The 16154-nt window shown below is 53.4% G+C and overlaps 4 protein-coding genes across 4 annotated transcripts; 2 read left to right on the top strand and 2 right to left on the bottom strand.

The window, feature by feature from the left end:
• Positions 1-991: 991 nt before the first annotated feature.
• On the top strand, positions 992-1282 carry BO86DRAFT_271870 (microfibril-associated protein; the record flags this gene model as incomplete). Its single annotated transcript, XM_025667225.1, has 1 exon — positions 992-1282. A coding segment is annotated over one exon (291 nt), but the record flags the coding sequence as incomplete, so codon positions are not given.
• Positions 1283-1589: 307 nt separating this feature from the next.
• Positions 1590-3112, bottom strand: BO86DRAFT_388805 (trafficking protein particle complex subunit 5). The gene is made up of 2 exons (XM_025671953.1): positions 2584-3112; positions 1590-2425 (listed from the first exon to the last, which is right to left on the bottom strand). Exons 1-2 carry the CDS (start codon positions 2889-2891, stop codon positions 1930-1932), a joined length of 804 nt encoding a protein of 267 aa, XP_025528212.1. The 5' UTR covers positions 2892-3112; the 3' UTR covers positions 1590-1929.
• Positions 3113-4230: 1118 nt separating this feature from the next.
• Positions 4231-6153, bottom strand: BO86DRAFT_81330 (putative NAD+ kinase). The gene is made up of 4 exons (XM_025677703.1): positions 5967-6153; positions 4914-5895; positions 4572-4848; positions 4231-4513 (listed from the first exon to the last, which is right to left on the bottom strand). The coding sequence occupies exons 1-4, from the start codon at positions 6015-6017 to the stop codon at positions 4330-4332; spliced, it is 1494 nt and encodes a 497-aa protein (XP_025528211.1). The 5' UTR covers positions 6018-6153; the 3' UTR covers positions 4231-4329.
• A 3694-nt stretch (positions 6154-9847) lies between these two features.
• BO86DRAFT_388801 (uncharacterized protein) lies at positions 9848-10499 on the top strand. Its single transcript, XM_025671952.1, has one exon. It carries the CDS (start codon positions 10040-10042, stop codon positions 10361-10363), a length of 324 nt encoding a protein of 107 aa, XP_025528210.1. The 5' UTR covers positions 9848-10039; the 3' UTR covers positions 10364-10499.
• The last annotated feature ends 5655 nt before the right edge of the window (positions 10500-16154 follow it).

Genomic DNA, 16154 nt, shown 5'->3' with positions numbered 1-16154 from the left:
CCCGGGCAAAGCGATCGCCGAAGAGCCTTCCTCCTCCGAGGAGGACGAGGAAGACGAGGAGGTACAACAACAACAGCAGCAAAAAGAGCAGGAAGAGCGCCGTCGTCGCGAGGAGCAGCGCCGGCGAGCGGCACTAGTCAAACCGCCTCCCAAGGCTAGTTCTTTTCCGGCTGGGGCGGCAGCAGCGGCGGCTACGTCTGGGGTGAAAGGGGTGAGGTTTGAGGAAGCGGAGGAGGATGAGGAGGGGTTTGTTACAGAGGAGGAGGAGGAGGAGGAGGAAGAAAAGATGGGGGGCTCTGTTGCTGGCGATGGGGCTGCTGCTAAAACTTCTATTGCTGCTTCTGCTTCGGTGTCTAGGGGGGGTGTGGGGAAGGGGGCACAAGTTGAGGATGAGGATGAGGAATCAGGGGAGGAGGAATCGGAAGAGGAATCGGAAGAAGAAAGCTCAGAAGAGGAAGCCCCGCGCCGCGTCCTACTGCGGCCGACATTCATCAAAAAGAACCAGCGCACCGCCGCCGCCGCGACCACCACCACCGACCCCAACGCACCGCCCGGTCACCACACCGCAAACTCGGCCGCGGACGCGGAGGCCCGCCGGGCCCAGCGCCAGGAGAAAGCCGACGCGCTCGTGCGCGAGCAACTCGAGAAGGAGGCGATCGCGCGCAGCGCGGCGAACCGGGCGTGGGACGACGACGAGCTGGAGGTCGCGGAGGAAGAGGCGATCGACGACACGGACGGCAAGGACCCGGAGGCCGAGTACGCGGCGTGGAAGCTGCGCGAGCTGAAGCGCGTGAAGCGCGAGCGCGAGGCGATCGAGGCCGCCGAGAAGGAGCGCGAGGAGATCGAGCGCCGCCGCGAGCTGACGGCCGAGGAGCGCGAGCGCGAGGACCGCGCGTTCCTGACCCGACAGAAGGAGGAGAAGGAGGCCTCGCGCGGCCAGGCCGGCTACATGCAGCGCTACTTCCACAAGGGCGCCTTCTTCCGCGACGACGTCGAGCGCGAGGGGCTCGATCAGCGCAATGCCATGGGCGCGCGGTTCGTCGACGACGTCGCCCGCGAGACCTTGCCCGAGTACATGCAGATCCGCGATATGACGAAGCTGGGCAAGAAGGGGCGCACCCGGTACAAGGATCTGCGGTCGGAGGATACGGGGCGGTTTGGGGATGGGGTCAGTAACCGGTTCGGTGGCGGGCGGCGGAGGGAGGATGCGCCGCTCGGGGTCACGGATGAGAGGTTCATGCCGGACGAGCGGCCGCGGGGTCCTACGGGGGCCAATGCGTCGGTGGTGCGCCAGAGGCGGCGATCCCGGTCGAGGTCGTACTCTCCTCGCAGGGACCGGTATGGGGATCGGGGGGAGCGGCGACGGAGTCGCGATCGCTCGACAGACCGCTACAGACCCGATGGAGGCAGTCGCAGGAAGCGCAGTCCCTCGCCCTATGATGATCGAGACAAACGGAGACGAACGGAGGATGCGCGATCGGACTAGCCGGGGGTCGGCTTGCAATGAACATGGTATTTCTATCTTATTGGCGTTCTTGGGTATCTGAGAGCATGGATTGGGGAGGGCTTTGCATATGGGAAATCGACGTTTCTTTCCCCTCTTGTATTATATAAGATTCCTCAGACCTGAGGCGGCATGTATCATACCCGACAGGTGCACAACCAGGTGGAAGACATTTGGTTGAATGTACACTCGGTGCACCTCGTCATTGACCTCGCCTAAAGAGCATCACGCCGCAACGCTGACGGCCACATCTAGACCAAAATCCGCTTCTAGCGTATCACGCAGCCCAGCCAGCAATACCAGAGCGTAGACCTGACCCGCAATGCCCAGCACAACCACCACCACCACCACTAAATCCGCATCCCAACAAGCCGTAAGCCATCATCGATGGGCCCCACCAACTGCCCCCCTGCAGAGCAACGAAACTATTTCACGCCGGCCCTCTCCAGAACCTTCTCCCGCTCCATGACGCTCTCCCCGAAGCGCAGCAGGAATATCGTGCGACTGGGCCACATCTCGGTGGGCTGGTTGTGGGCGGTGACCTTGGCCTCGAAGCCGCAGCCGTCGCAGACGCCCTCGATGATGCCGGCGACGAAGGCGGCGCAGTTGAGCATACTCATCTCCTTGGGCACGCTGATGTAGGTGTTGACCAGCGGGTCGTTGTCGGTGATCATGTACTCGTTGGGGGTGTCGGGGGAGACGGAGTGCTCGAGGGCGTCGGCGGGGCGGGTGAACAGCAGCCGCCACAGGGGGCCGTGGATGAGGTGCAGCAGCGGTAAGATGCGGAGGGGCCGGTTGGGCGGCGAGGCCGAGGTCGAGGAGCTGCTCGACAGCGCGGACGACGAGCTCGACCCCGTCACCGTGCGGTAGAAAAGGAGGTCCAGCAGCCGGAGGCCGAGCGGGTAGCCTTGTTCGTTGAGTCTGTATGTCCCGAATTCAGTGACTGTTTTCCGTTTGTTTCCGTTTGTCTCTCTCTCTCTCTCTCTCTCTCTCTCTCCCACTCTCTCTTCCCCTGGTGTATACATGCATATATCCGAGAACAAGACCATATTCGGGAGAAGGAAGGGGACAATTCTTACCGTCGCTCCAGATCCTGAATCCCCGTGACCCGGCGCTGCGCGTAGGTGACCATCTCGCCGAACAGGAAGGCGAAGCTGGCCCGGCTGAGTTCCGCATTCCGGCTGCGGTTGAGGTGGCGGTCGTAGATGGTTTTGCGGTTGGAGGGCACGCGCAAGCCCGTGCTGGATTGCGAGGGCGTCGGCAGGTGTGTTTGGGTCTGCGGGGTGCTGATGGTCGTTGTGGAGGACAGGTTGGAGTGGCTGTTGCTGTTGCTGTTGCTATTACTCAAGGAGAGCATTGTGGCGTGGCGCGGGGGTGGTTGGGCCATTGTGTTCTCGTCGTTGTCTGTGAATGTGTGCAGTCGGTCGTGTAGGTAATGCAGGAGAGGTGTAAAGTGGCAGGGGTGGGTTGTTCAGTTCATGCGGAAAGGGATTATCGACAGGCTGGAGGTCTCTGTCGAGAGGATTTCGGGTTCAATGTCTCATGCTGGTGGTGTATGGGCCGTTTGGAAGTGCGGATTCTGGGGGTGAATGGGTGTGAGTGTGAGTGGTTTGGTGGTTGTGCTTGAGCTTGTGCTTGTACTTGGGATGGAGGGAGTGGCCTTACGGGGAGGTGCAGATGCTCGGGACGCAATTCGGGGGATAGCTTCATCCATCGCCGCTCCATCGGGGGATGGTCTCGAGAGCGAGAGGTATGACGGCCTTTCATTCCTCGATCACTGCTTACGAGCAGAGCCTTGACGCAGCCAGACCATTGCGAGAGGAAGGCCAAACTACAAGCTACAATCTACAATCTACAGCGCAGCTAAGCGCGAGAAAAGACACAAAACTTTTCAGATGAAATTGAAGTTCTTCATTATTCATTTTTCTCCGAGGATGCTGACACCGTATGAGACTGCCAATAGCTAAGCCAGAACCTAAACTGCACGAGAGAATTAGCATACGCTCGTGAAAATTGGCACGTGAGATAATTCAACATCCGAAATGACCAAACAAGTCAGACATCCAAGGAAGTATTGCGCACAGAGCACGTCTATATGATGGGTTCATGGCGACGGCTAGCGTGGAAACTGCGAATGTAGGAAAAGTTTTCATCATAAGAGCCCGGGGAAAGGGGAAGGGGCCGTTGGTCATGAAGCAGATTGAAGACAGAAAAAGTGAAAGCTTACCAGTGAGTTAGTCGCATCATTCATTGACTGGCGGAACAGGTCAAAAATGATGCAGAATCCGAAGCAAGTTCAATTCCTTCGGTTGTTGCATGTCGCCAAGTGAAATCACATAAGATTCCCAAGGGATGCAATGGGTGGCATGGTGTGTCGTGCTCAATACCCGAAAGATGTCGAGGGGCATGAAGAAGAAGAAAAGGTTTTCGGGGCGGGAAGGGGTTTTTATAGTCAGCCCCACGGCCTCAGGCTGCCCCGGTAACCCTTCCGACCCATACACTACTAGTCTAACAGACAAACGAGAAAAAAAAACTTCACCGCAGCACTCCACAGTTCAAGAAAAAAGAACGTTCGAGTCGTTTACCATTATTCATAGAAATTTCTGCCGACCGACTTTTTGTCATTGACATGGGATAATGATCTAGGACTGATAGCCATCGTCTATACTGTGTCCCTTTCGAGTTTCTTCAATATGTACTGTAGCGGAACGCCACACAAAAGTAAAATCCCATATGTTGTCGAGTACTCCGTACGTAGTGAGTAAATCTTTGTTCATGCGTTCAAGCGCTGGACTGCTGGCTGGGCCAGGCCTCACGGTCGCTGCTTATTTCCCACCCTTATCTTCATGGGGTGGGTCCAACGATTTCTGCCTCTGTCGCGAGTTCCAATTCAGTGTCTTCGAGATCGTGTGCACCCAGTCGTCACCTCGTCGGCCCTTGGGCAGGACGTTGGCGAATGGGTATCGTGATGCAGATACGGTCACGTAGTCTCCTGGATGTAATTCAATCCTATATTCAATGTTAGTCCATTGGCCCAGGAGCCCTCGCACTCGCCTGCCGGACACACCTTTCTCTGCCATCAAAACTTGCCCACGAACTAGCCCGGGCATCGTACGGCACGCCCATGCGAAGGACGATGGTGTCTGGTAGTATGATAGGTCGGAACGATAGTGTATGCGCGCAGATTGCGGTCACCAGTATGACAGGGTTATCCGGGTGCGATAGAGAACCCCCAGCTGCGAGGTTGTATGCAGTTGACCCGGTGGGCGTAGCTATACAGACGCCATCGGCGAGGAGGGTGGTGAAGTGCTCGTCGTCGCCGAACAGCTCAATCGAGGACATGGCTAGCCAACAACCCCGTCAGCAAGGTGATTCCGGTAGTAACCATCAGGATCGCAGTGGAACATACTCGCATTGGGCCCCCTGTCCAGGACTACATCGTTCAATATTTGCAAGACCTTGTCCGGCCGATGGGTCAGCGTATCCTCGGCCTCTTCCCCGATCAACTCTTCCACCAGATCCCGCTTGCGGGCGTTCGCCGGCGAGCCGTCCGGTAGCGGGTTACTCCTCATGATCGTGCATTCGAATCGCAGCCGCAGGTTGACCACGACGCCCTCCTTGAAGGCGGTGGTCAGGGTGTTCTGGTAGTCGTTGAAGTCGAACTTGGTCAGGAAGCCCAGCGACCCCAGGGAGAAGGACAGCACGGGGGGCACGACGTGCTGGAACAGCCAGCTGGTGAACAGCACCGTGCCGTCGCCGCCCAGCGTGATGACGAAGTCGAACAGGTGCGCGCGCTCCGCGGCCAGGTCGTGGTCCCAGTACTTCAGGCGATGCCGCGCCGAGGGTTCGTCGCGAAGCAGCTGCGCCGCGCCAAACTCCGGGTCCGACTCCAGGCGCTTCTCCACGTACACGGTATATGGCGTGTCGCGCTCCTGGGACAAGAGCCAGCGGGCGACCTCCCGCGTCGAGCCGATGACCGACTGGTCGCCGGCCTTGGTCACCAGGAACACGGTCTTGACCGTGAGCCGGAGCTTGACGCTGTCCAGCTTCTTCGATAGCTTGCGCACGTTCCACGCCATGTCCGAGAGCTGCTTCTTGGTCAGATGGCGCGACTGCATCATGGCCTTCTCGGCCACCGTCATGTCGTTCCCGCTGCTGTCGTCGTCGTCGTCCGCCGCGCCCTCCTCGTTCAACGCCTCGTTGTCCTTGGCCGTGTAGCCCTTGACCTCTTTGATCCGGTTGGTCGGGTCTCCCCATTCGCCCGCGATCAGCGAATGTACGAAGCATGCCGTGGTTTCATCTGGGAACGAGAGGTTGGGGCGGGTGTTGGGGTCGTCCGCCATGACCAGGGACGACTTGCGGCGATGGCTGGACTCGGGGTATAGGACAACCTGGCATTTGTCACATACGGTCAGCTCTGCTCGCTGTTGACTGAGATGGAAGAGAGTAACTGAAACCATACCTCCAGCTGATTCGGATCGTCCATCTCGCCATCTACCCCTCCGTCCTGCATTCAAATCAGTTTCCCCGTGGCGTGTTCTCTCAGCCATTGAAGAACGTACAGCACCACCTTGCTTCGGACTCAAATCCATCAACGCTGTTCAAGGAAGCCTTTTCGTGAGACTCGAGCGGACAAATCGGGTGTTTGAGACTGAAGAGTCTGTCAATACCGGGAGTCGACTGATGTCGAAGTTCGAGGGTCGCGATCGGAATCGGAGTAGCTGCGGGTTATGACGTCGTTGCACCATTCCGGCGAACCTCACTACTACGCGACCGAAAACATGGTTTATGCTGGATAGCCATGGGGACTATGGTGGTGAAATTGTAGTCTAGCGCCGTATATAGCATCTGTGATGGAGCCAGGGGAGACATGGGTGCTTTTTGTCAGACTGTATAGTGTCTTCATGTCAGATCGCTGAGTCCGTGCTGGGCATTTCTCTGGTTGAACGATATATATTTTCTGACACCGGGTAGCTCCGCACCGGGTTTGGGGTACGCGCATCGCTTGTCCTACACCAACAATTATGTTCAACCACAACTTGAACTCTCCAAATTCCAAGCTTGAATACCATACTCTAACCAAGTCCCTAGCATCGAAAGATTAACCATGACCCCGGTTACAAGCATTATCACCAGACCCCAATAATCCCACCCCAAGAGTCACACCCGGGCAATTCTCAATGTATCCTTGCAGGATACATAGATAGGACAAACAAACAAGCCACCATTCTTCTCGTACCTACAAAAAGCCTCACATACAGACAGAGAGGCAGGACCCTGCAGCATGGACCATTAAGCCTCCGAAACAGCTCAACCCAGCAAGCCCCGCCGGCATCTCACGTTACACATCTACACATCAGAAAGAGTGAGACCTTGCTCCTACTGCGTGACCACAGGTAGATAGCCGAGTGCACGATCACAACTTCATCAACCACTTACCCGTGACCCAGGGGTACAGTACCTAGGCTGGCTGGTCAAGATAATCGCAAGCTCTCGGCAGCTGGACGGGGAACTTAACCTGGTGCGAACCGCTTGTTAAAATTAGAACACGAGGCTATCGTCGATAGGATGTCGGCAGTTACTTGGTACATTCAACATACACACCAGATATAGACTTACGCATACACTTTTATAGTAACATGAGAAAGTCCACGTAACGCCAGAGACGCGCATACTGTCTCACGATGATGGGATTCGATTGCTCCGCTCTCCGAGGCGGAACATGCTACAGAGTTTATGGTGATGCCTAAACAGATCCATTCGGTGGTTTCGAACACAGACGGGAAAACGGATACGGGACGAGCAAGGCAGGCAGGCAGTGCTGGATCCATGATGGAGAAGAGAATGGGATCAAGCCAAGGTGGGTATGGATGCCCCATGGGAAAAGGAGAAGGAAGGGAGTAGAATGGATGGATGGAAGGATGCGAACTTGCGAAGATACTCTAGGAAGAAGTTGCCACTTGAACCACATGGTGATCAATGCAGTCCGTTCACAGCATAACTCCACTCTTTTCCCCCCTCCCTTCCCTTGTCTCTTCCGAATGATAATGACCCTCAGCAGTTATACTGGGTTCCTGACGTATAGGGAAAGTTGCCTGAGTGTCTACCCCGTGGTTAGGCAGTGTCTGGGTTGTGTCATCATCCGTATCACCATGGGATCTGCAGGGAGCCGAACAGATTCCAGCCACACAGCCTGACCGAGACAAGACATGAGAATGGCAAGTGATTGATCGATCGTTTGTTGCAACGTCTTCCTTCCCCAAATCACCTGTACTGTCGGCCATTAATTTCGAGCACACGGCACATGGCCTAGTCCAGAACAGCCCACCGAGCGTTGCCCGGGGCTTTCTCGGGGCTCCAAGGAATGAGCTGGAACCTGGGAAGTCGTCATGAGAAGAAGGACACAGCATCAACAAGAAACGAACATCCTTGAGCCTCTGTGCCTATAGCGAAGGTTCAATAAACTCCCTCAAAAGCAAGTCTAAGGTTCGAGATCTAGCCCTAGGCGGAGCGGTCCAAAGCCACGGTCAGCCACTCCTCTTTACTATACCTAATACCTAGACTTCTTCTCTCAATAATCCAATGTTGGAAAAGAGAAAGGAATAAATTAAAAACAATTTGCCGAGTGAAAAGAGACTAGTGTTGGAATGATCATCACCACCGACAACGTGCCATGTTGCCAGCCACCGAATAATCCGAGATCCACTGCCCTAAAATAATCTCTAGACTACCTAAGTGTAAGTTTTACGGAGTACTTTGCTTGACTTTTGCTTTGCGGCTTTGCTGCTTTTTTGCTCGAGACTCCCGCGGCTCCCGTGTGATTTCATTTGCCCCTCATTCGATTAGTTTAGTTACACTTTACAGATGAGAAGCGATAGAGGATTACCAGAGTGTTGACCTTTAATCTACCAACTTATCGAACCGACAAGTCCCTAGCAAAACTTGCTTTGTTTTTTTTTTTTTTTCGCCCCCTCCCACTCTCTACAACCGGATCCGTTCATGGGAATAAGACACAGAACCAGGATTCAATTAGGGAGTGAGGAGGTGATGAACCGTCGTCGGTTCCTCTCTCCCTCGGACGTGTCTCGTTCCATGTTTCTTCGCTTTTAGGCTGGGACCGCCAGTCGCTTGCTTGATGATCGTTTCTCCCCGACCCCAGAAGCGGCGGCAGCGAAACAATCAATCAATCAATCAGCAAGAGTCCCAGACAAGTGGACCACTGATTGGAAGCGGGACGCATAGTCAGCCATGTGGCTTTCCGAACTCCAGTCGCCGATGGAATCCGGTTGCCCATACGATGAGGGACCGGTTCGAAAGATCCTCCAGACCCAGTCGACTGGCCTGTCCTAGATTGGAAGTAGGAGACTTAGCAGCACAGCAAAGGGAAAAGGAGAGAAGGAAGTCCTCCGTAGTGAGAATCGGTTTAAAGCCTCGAAAAACACAGCCCACGCCAAAGGTTAATCCGAGTCGAAGTGGAGGTGACTGAGTGACATGGACCTCGGGAGTGGAACAGGCTGCGTGCGGTGTGAGAGAAAGGCTTGCCAGACTCAGAGACTCGAGAGCGAGTCTGAAACCCAAGACTTGAGAAAGTCTCCAGTGCAGCGCATGACTCCGGGCCGGACTAAGCGTAGAGAGAGAGAGAGAGAGACTTGAGAGACATCCATCTCCTCCGCATCGTCAAACACTTTACCGCATCCGGTAGGGTTATTGGGCTTTACCGCCAGACCAAGTGTCCTTCTGGTTGCTGACGAGCCGACTATCCGTAACCATCCAAGCCCTCCTCCCCCCCCGAACTAGGCTGAGATACAGATCCCATGGCGAGACTGGCTGGCTCTGTGATAAAGTGGACTTGCCCCTCCCCAGTTTGACAAGAGGGTGGTGGATGATGATGGGCTGGCGCATTATTTGCTCAATGGAACACACTAGGCTGGCCCACCATAACGGTCAGACATCTTACCTACAAATAGACAGTCACTATTGGTAGTTGGTCGCTCCAAGGAGTGGAGCCTGGTCATAGAGTCCATGTTATCGAACCCCGTTGTATGCCGATGGAGAATAATTGCTCGCAAATGAGGGTCCGAGAATCCGACTGATGGGCGCCGACCGGGGGGGGGGGGGGGGAGGAGGAGAAGGGGAATTGGGGGGCAAAATTCAAGCGAAAGAGGAGAAATTAAACCTCAGCTAATTTTCTCCTCGTTCTGCGGTGTACGGGAGTACAGGAGCTTAGTAGAAGGCAAAATTTTCGCTGCGGCAAACGGGGAACGGGGGGAGATGACTGTAAGTTTGATTCCCCACTTCGATCTGCCGTGACAATGCAGCCAGGATCTTAAGCAGCAGCAACAGCAGCAAAAACCACAAGCACAACCACAAGAAGGTCTTCTGTTCCAGTTTCCCGCCCTGTGATTTAGTGACTTGGTTGCCTGTTTGGGTAATACATTGGTGGGACCTCCGCGGCGACTATCATTGACTGTAGTCGGGTCACGGTGCGTCGGGTCTGGTGCGATTTACGGCCGATCCTTAAATAGTGATCTGTCAATGTGGATGTGGGTGTGTTTTCCACTTTTTGCCTCTTCTGTTCGGTTTCTGCTGCGCCCGTCCCCATTTCGCGGTTGCCCTGCAATGGCAGTCACGTCGCTAGCATCGTGTTCTCTTGGATCCGCTGAATCAAACTATGGGTTCCATTCCCACCCAGTGGTCTCAGGGCTAGCTCTGCCAGAGACACTCGGGAGTGAAACGACCAGGCGCCCTCCTATCCCTAGACCACTTTACGGGGGGATGGTATTGCGTAAGCATCTGCGGAGACATTGTCACGGCAAGTGTGACGACGATGATACATCAGGCTCCAGAAAGAGGAGGTGACCGTGGTGCAGTGGTGAAAGTGACGATGATGGTGACTTGAGCTTCAAGCCCCTCTTGAGGGGCAACTAGGCTGGAGCAACCGCCCTTAGTTAAGGCAATGTGCACCGGGTCAAGGCTGTTCCTGGGTTAGTTTAATACTAAGTGATCAATTGCATAGTACGGAGTCGGCTCTAGTCTACACAATCCTCAACCGGTCAGGTGGTCTCCGCAATCCACTGCCTCTGCAAGACTGCATACTCCCCTTGTCCGCATCAATTTCTGCATGGCTGACACAGTCACACACTGAAAGTGAATGGTGGCCTGACAGCCAGTCCACCCTCGCCCCTCCATACATATAATGCACCCATTCTTGGTACCTTAGACGAGATCAGTCATGATTCAATCCTGGCATAGTCTTCATGGGGACTCAACCAGGTACTGCACCTGGTAAGGTTCCAGACTCCCCTCCCCGGTAGTATGGAACATTCATTGGCTGCACCTTACTGGCCCGATGACATGTAGGACAAAGCTAAGCACTGACCACATTCTGTGTGACCTCGAGTCCTGCCGGGGACCCTGCTTAGCTTAGATCGGAACAATGCAATAATGTTAACGGTAATCAATAGTAAGAATGCTGCAGCCATCATGGCGCCGACTTATGTAGCAATGATGGTCAGGCGTCCAGTGTGAGAACGTCCTGTACAGTACTACATATAATACATTCAGACCACTGTCGATCATATGTGCTGTACGGAGCTGTACCATACACCACCTAGTACTGTACCTACCTACCCTGGAGTAGTTATGTGGTTGCGTCGTCTGAAGATAAAGGGGCTCTCCTCTCGGTGAGACAAGGGAGGGTGTTGACCTGTTTGGTCTTTTTTTCTGTTCGGAGGTGCCATCGGGCATAATCCCACTCCTACGTACTTCCCTCCCTCCCCTTGAACATAATTCGCTGAGCGGAAAACACCTTATTTCGGTCCCCGTACATGCATGCCCGCATGCATGGACTATGTATGTATGTATGTATGTATGTATGTATGTATGCCCTTCAACTCATGGCAACCTGCAGATAAATGCCTTCCGTTGTAGCCTTTCTCATCTGGAACTCATGAAGGTACCGTTGAACGCTGACAATCAATGATTGCTTGTCTTGTCGGGGGGCTGATGGTACTTGGATGGCTCGCAAAGACATCTAGCGTATAGTCCTTATGCTGGTCCATATGACTTGTGCAGAAGTCCGAAGTCCGAGCAGAGGCGCCAGACAGCCCTGGTCCTGGTGTGCTGCACCTTATCGCTGAAGGCATCCTATCCAGAAATGACCCACTTGAGCGGTACATTAAGGGCCCCCTACGTAATCAGAGAGAGCCAGGCAGTTGATCGAGAATCATTCATGCATATATGCCGATTTCAGACATCGTGGCGTCGGCCGTGGCTTGCGGTCGGCTACTGTTTCTCAGTTTAGGACGATGAGTTTAGTCTCTACACTGGCGGAGGACCTTCTCAAGCCGAAGGCAGCAGCAACAGGGTTGTTGAAGCCAGTGGGCTGTGTCATCGAGGAGATGGCGAGGATTTGATTAGCTTCGAGCACTAGTACGGTCGAGTTCATCACGAGAGCAAGCAAAGTGTTAATGAACGGTGCAGGTTGCTGTGGTGTCACGATCGACCCAACCACAACGCTGAAGTCACTGATCTGAGCTCGAGCTGCAGCCCCATGCATGAGCCTCTTGGTCTCCCTCGTTTGACGAGGCAAGGTAGTCGCAGAGAGGCTTGAATACCGACTGGACCTGACAACCAACACATCGCAGTATGCGAGGCTCTGGGAATAGCAACCAGTAATCTCGCATCCTGTGCTGGCATCGTAAATAGTGTATCAGATATACAGCGGGGCCTTTCATGCCACACATATAGGCAAGTTTGTTTACCGCTGAATGTGTATTTCGCTTGTCCAGTGGAAGGGCGCTCGGGCCTGACACGAAGCCACTATAGTTGATGGCTAGTGCTACTAGTGCTACTATAGATTATAGTACGTAGCAGCAATAAACAAAGAGCGCAAACAACCGAGGCGACGAAGCTAAGACATTTTATCTCACTGTTGTGACTCGTGGTGAGACCGTGAGGAGTGATGAAAGACGACGAATGATCCGCCAAACTGCGATCTTCGTGTCCTACTTGCGGTACAGGTCAATCAGTTGGTTGTTGGTCGATCTTGCCAGGGTTACTCCATACAGCAATTTAGTTCTGTTTCCCGGGCGGCGACCGCTACTTTGCTGGTTTCTGAATCGAGCCGAGTACATGAATCAGGCGTCGGTCGGATTATGGAGAAGCTAGGGCACCATGCAGATGGATCAATTGTTGATTGACCCCAGTGTTTGTTTCAGGAGCAGAGTCTTGAGACCAGTAGCACAGCAGAATGCCTGCCTGCCTTCTGATCGAACTATCCGAGAGTCGATATTTCGGGCGACTATCCCCATAACTTAGCTCCATAGCTAATCCTCGCCACCCTGATAACCGCCATTTGACTGAGGAGAACAGCGTCACAGAGCTCGGATCTCGACAAAGGAAAGGTCGACTGTGCAGCAGATCGATAAAGATTGGCATGGCACCCTTCTCCACACTTGGAATTCGCCTGCGTCTTACCAATCATGATGCATACGGTCGCAGCAACGGCCGCAAAGATGGTCATTTACGGTACCTTCTACCTTCAAGAATGATCCGCCCTCTTGGCTGCTTGAAACCTAAGCACTACCGGTCAGTTACCCAGTGCTATGAGGTTTTCTCAGTAAGCGCCAAAAGCATGGACAATCAACGCCAACGCAGGGCTGTAGTTGTTGCGCCCGATCTTTAGTCTCCAGACTGCGTTTGGCTGTCTACAATAGCGGAGTAGCGGGTCTTCTGTCGGTAATGATCAGCATGGTCGATGAAGTACTCATTGAGTAACTTATCATACACTTTTCACTAACTGCATAGAGTATACCACCGGCCCTGCGCTGAGGTGAGCTGACTTGTTGAACTCCCCTGCTTGTACCCCGTACACCTCTACAAGTAAGATCAAGTAGGGAATGCGGAATGCTCTACAGAAAACTGGCCAGAAGCGCTATGGTGTACGGTACGCAGTACTTACGTATACCCCAAAGCAACAGTGACAGCCAAGGGATCCCCTACTGCAGTGAAAGTCCCGAGTTGGTACTGATACATGGGCCTCCGGTCCAGTCTAGGCTGGATCACGTTGGCTATCTGACTAATTCCCATCCGTTTTCAGCCAAACTCATTAACACGGAGGGGGAAAAAAAGTCAGCTAAGTCAGCTGCAAAAGTCTTAGGAAACCCCGGCCGACTAGCCGCGGTGAGGACGGAGATTCGGAGACAGACAAGAGATCCACTTGCACTAAAATGGCTTCATTTCTCAACCTCGGCCATTTTTTCTTCCCTTTCCCATTTTTGATTGCTGTGGGAATTTTCCTTTTTGCCCCTCTAAGCCCCATCCGCGAGAAAACGAAGCTGACCCCTGACCTTCTGGAATTTTGTTCGTCTCTTTTGCTTCCCTCTTTGCACCGTCCGTCCCCTGCAGTCGAGTGGGCCCTGCACATGCGCTCCGATGGCCCCTCCTGTAATCTCCGGCCTCTGATTTGTAGTCAGAGCTAGGCGATGATCTCAATTGTCCGATCACTTGCGTTCAATGATATGATGTAGTCTAGTCTAGATTACAACCGCCCAACCCGTCGCACGGAGGTTTTTCTTTGTCTTTTTTCTCTCTTTATTTTCTTTGCGTTGAATATCATTCTGGGGGCCTTTCATTCGGCCGTTTGCTTCTTTCTACCCTAGTTCCAGCCTAGGTAAAGTGACTAAACCCCAACGCCTCTCTCTCCGGGGAGCTGGGCTGAGGACATGGGTTCGGAACAGGGACAGGTTCCAACCACAGATCACAGCTTGTGCTTCACCCTGGCCTTGAAAAGGCCCTCCTCAGGAATCCCGGTTGAAGGTCGATGATGTTAGGTTTCACCAAGCTGATCACCGGTCGCGAAATGCGGATTGCTCCCTCTTGATTACTAGCGGGAAGGTCTATTACCCATCACCCTTTGGCCCGATGCACGCAGGGTTAGGCACTTTTGCTTTTGAAGACCAGTTTTCCAGGCAGAGGGTCGAAAACGGAAGACAAAAACAGGGTGACTTGAAAAACGAAGAGAGAAAAAAAAACAGAAAAAAAAGAAAAAAGCCCAAATCGGCTACCTGGCCCTTCAAGTTCAGCCTTCAAGCTCCAGTTCCTGTACCTGGGCTCTAGACGGGGTCCTCCCGGGCTCTAAACTGGAAGTGGTCAAGCTCCGTTGAAAATCCGTCCCAGTCCGGTATCAACCCTTGTTCTGGAAATGGTCTCCATCGGCTCATCCTCGCCGTGTGTAAGCACTACAACTCTACATATAGTAGTACTGTACAACTAATCAATGGAATAATCCTCCGCCCGCCCCCTTCTGTTCAATGTTCATATATCAAGGTCAAAACTAATTATCGCTCATCGGTTGATGGACATTGGATCCAACCTGCGATTAATACATAGCGTGGCAGTCATTTGCACGGAGACTTCATTGCGGGGCGTGCAGCCGCGGAAACTCGTAATGGATGGCGGCAGCGTACGGAGTCCTCCATCCGTACTGTACATACACAGACAATGAACAGCTAAGCTATGATTAGTGTCAGTCAGTCTGACTGGTCACAAAGCCCTATTCCCTTTTCTCTAGATCTCATCATCACCACCACCACCACCACCTACCACCTCCACCATTTTCGCAGGGGGGGGGAAAGGGAGGAAGTGGGTTAAGCAATCTTTGATTGAAGTTATGCCAGAATGTTGTCATCCTTCATTGCCGAAGTTCCCGCTCTCTCCAGGCTCTCTCTCTCTACCGTACGCCTTTTGGGCCCCGCCGCCCTGATCTTCAGTTGCTAAGTACGTTACTCCCGTCATTCTTTCGGTGAAGGTATTTTGAGTGTCCCTCCCCAAACCTAACCCAAAACCAAAAAAGTCGGCGGGTTTATCAAGTTGCTTTTGGTTTTTCCCTTTTTTTTTTTTTTTTTTTTTTTTCTCCTGGCGCGTCTTTACTCAGTACAACCCGCCGATCGAATCCATCCCACATTTCTTCTTTCCTCCTCGTCTCAGTGCACACATTTCGGCATGAGATGGGTAGGGTAAGTTACTGTAACTACTTCTCTGATCCATGTGATCTGCAACTCCAGAATGCTATGTGTACAGTACGCACATGAAACCTACCGTATAACTCATAGACAACTCAAAATCATACATCTACTATGGGTAAATAACTCATAGGCAAAAAGGTTACAGAACCAAAACAATAGAAACCCGTAGGTGGGCTGGCTCAGGGCGTTTGTTTCTGTGGAGAATGTCAAGGTGATAAGCTGAGGGCACACCCCGATTCTTGGTTCTTGGCATCTTGTTATCGGGCTTGTTTGATCGATGGATGGAAAACCGGCGACTATCTACGAGTACATACAGCACTCCGTACTTCGTACGGAGACTCTGTAGTAAATATCCCGGACCGGAATGAGAGACTCAGAAATCGCCCCCTCGAGTCCCGCCTGGTTCCCCCTAAAATAGCTTGGTTGTGTTTAGGTCCCAACTATCCCCAACTAGTGGGGGAGGTGTGGCATCCGGGTGGGTGAATCTTGCTGGATGCGTGATGTGAGATGGGTTGGTGTTGGTGATAGTTGTGTATGATTAGTCGTAGTTCTAGAGACATATACGAATACTCTGAGTCGCTGATCCAGGCTATCATCTACCGAGATGACGGATTCGGTTGGCC

Source organism: Aspergillus japonicus, assembly GCF_003184785.1.
Source record: "Aspergillus japonicus CBS 114.51 unplaced genomic scaffold BO86scaffold_20, whole genome shotgun sequence".
Classification (NCBI taxonomy): Eukaryota; Fungi; Ascomycota; class Eurotiomycetes; order Eurotiales; family Aspergillaceae; genus Aspergillus; species Aspergillus japonicus.
This window is presented reverse-complemented; position numbering and strand designations above follow the sequence as displayed.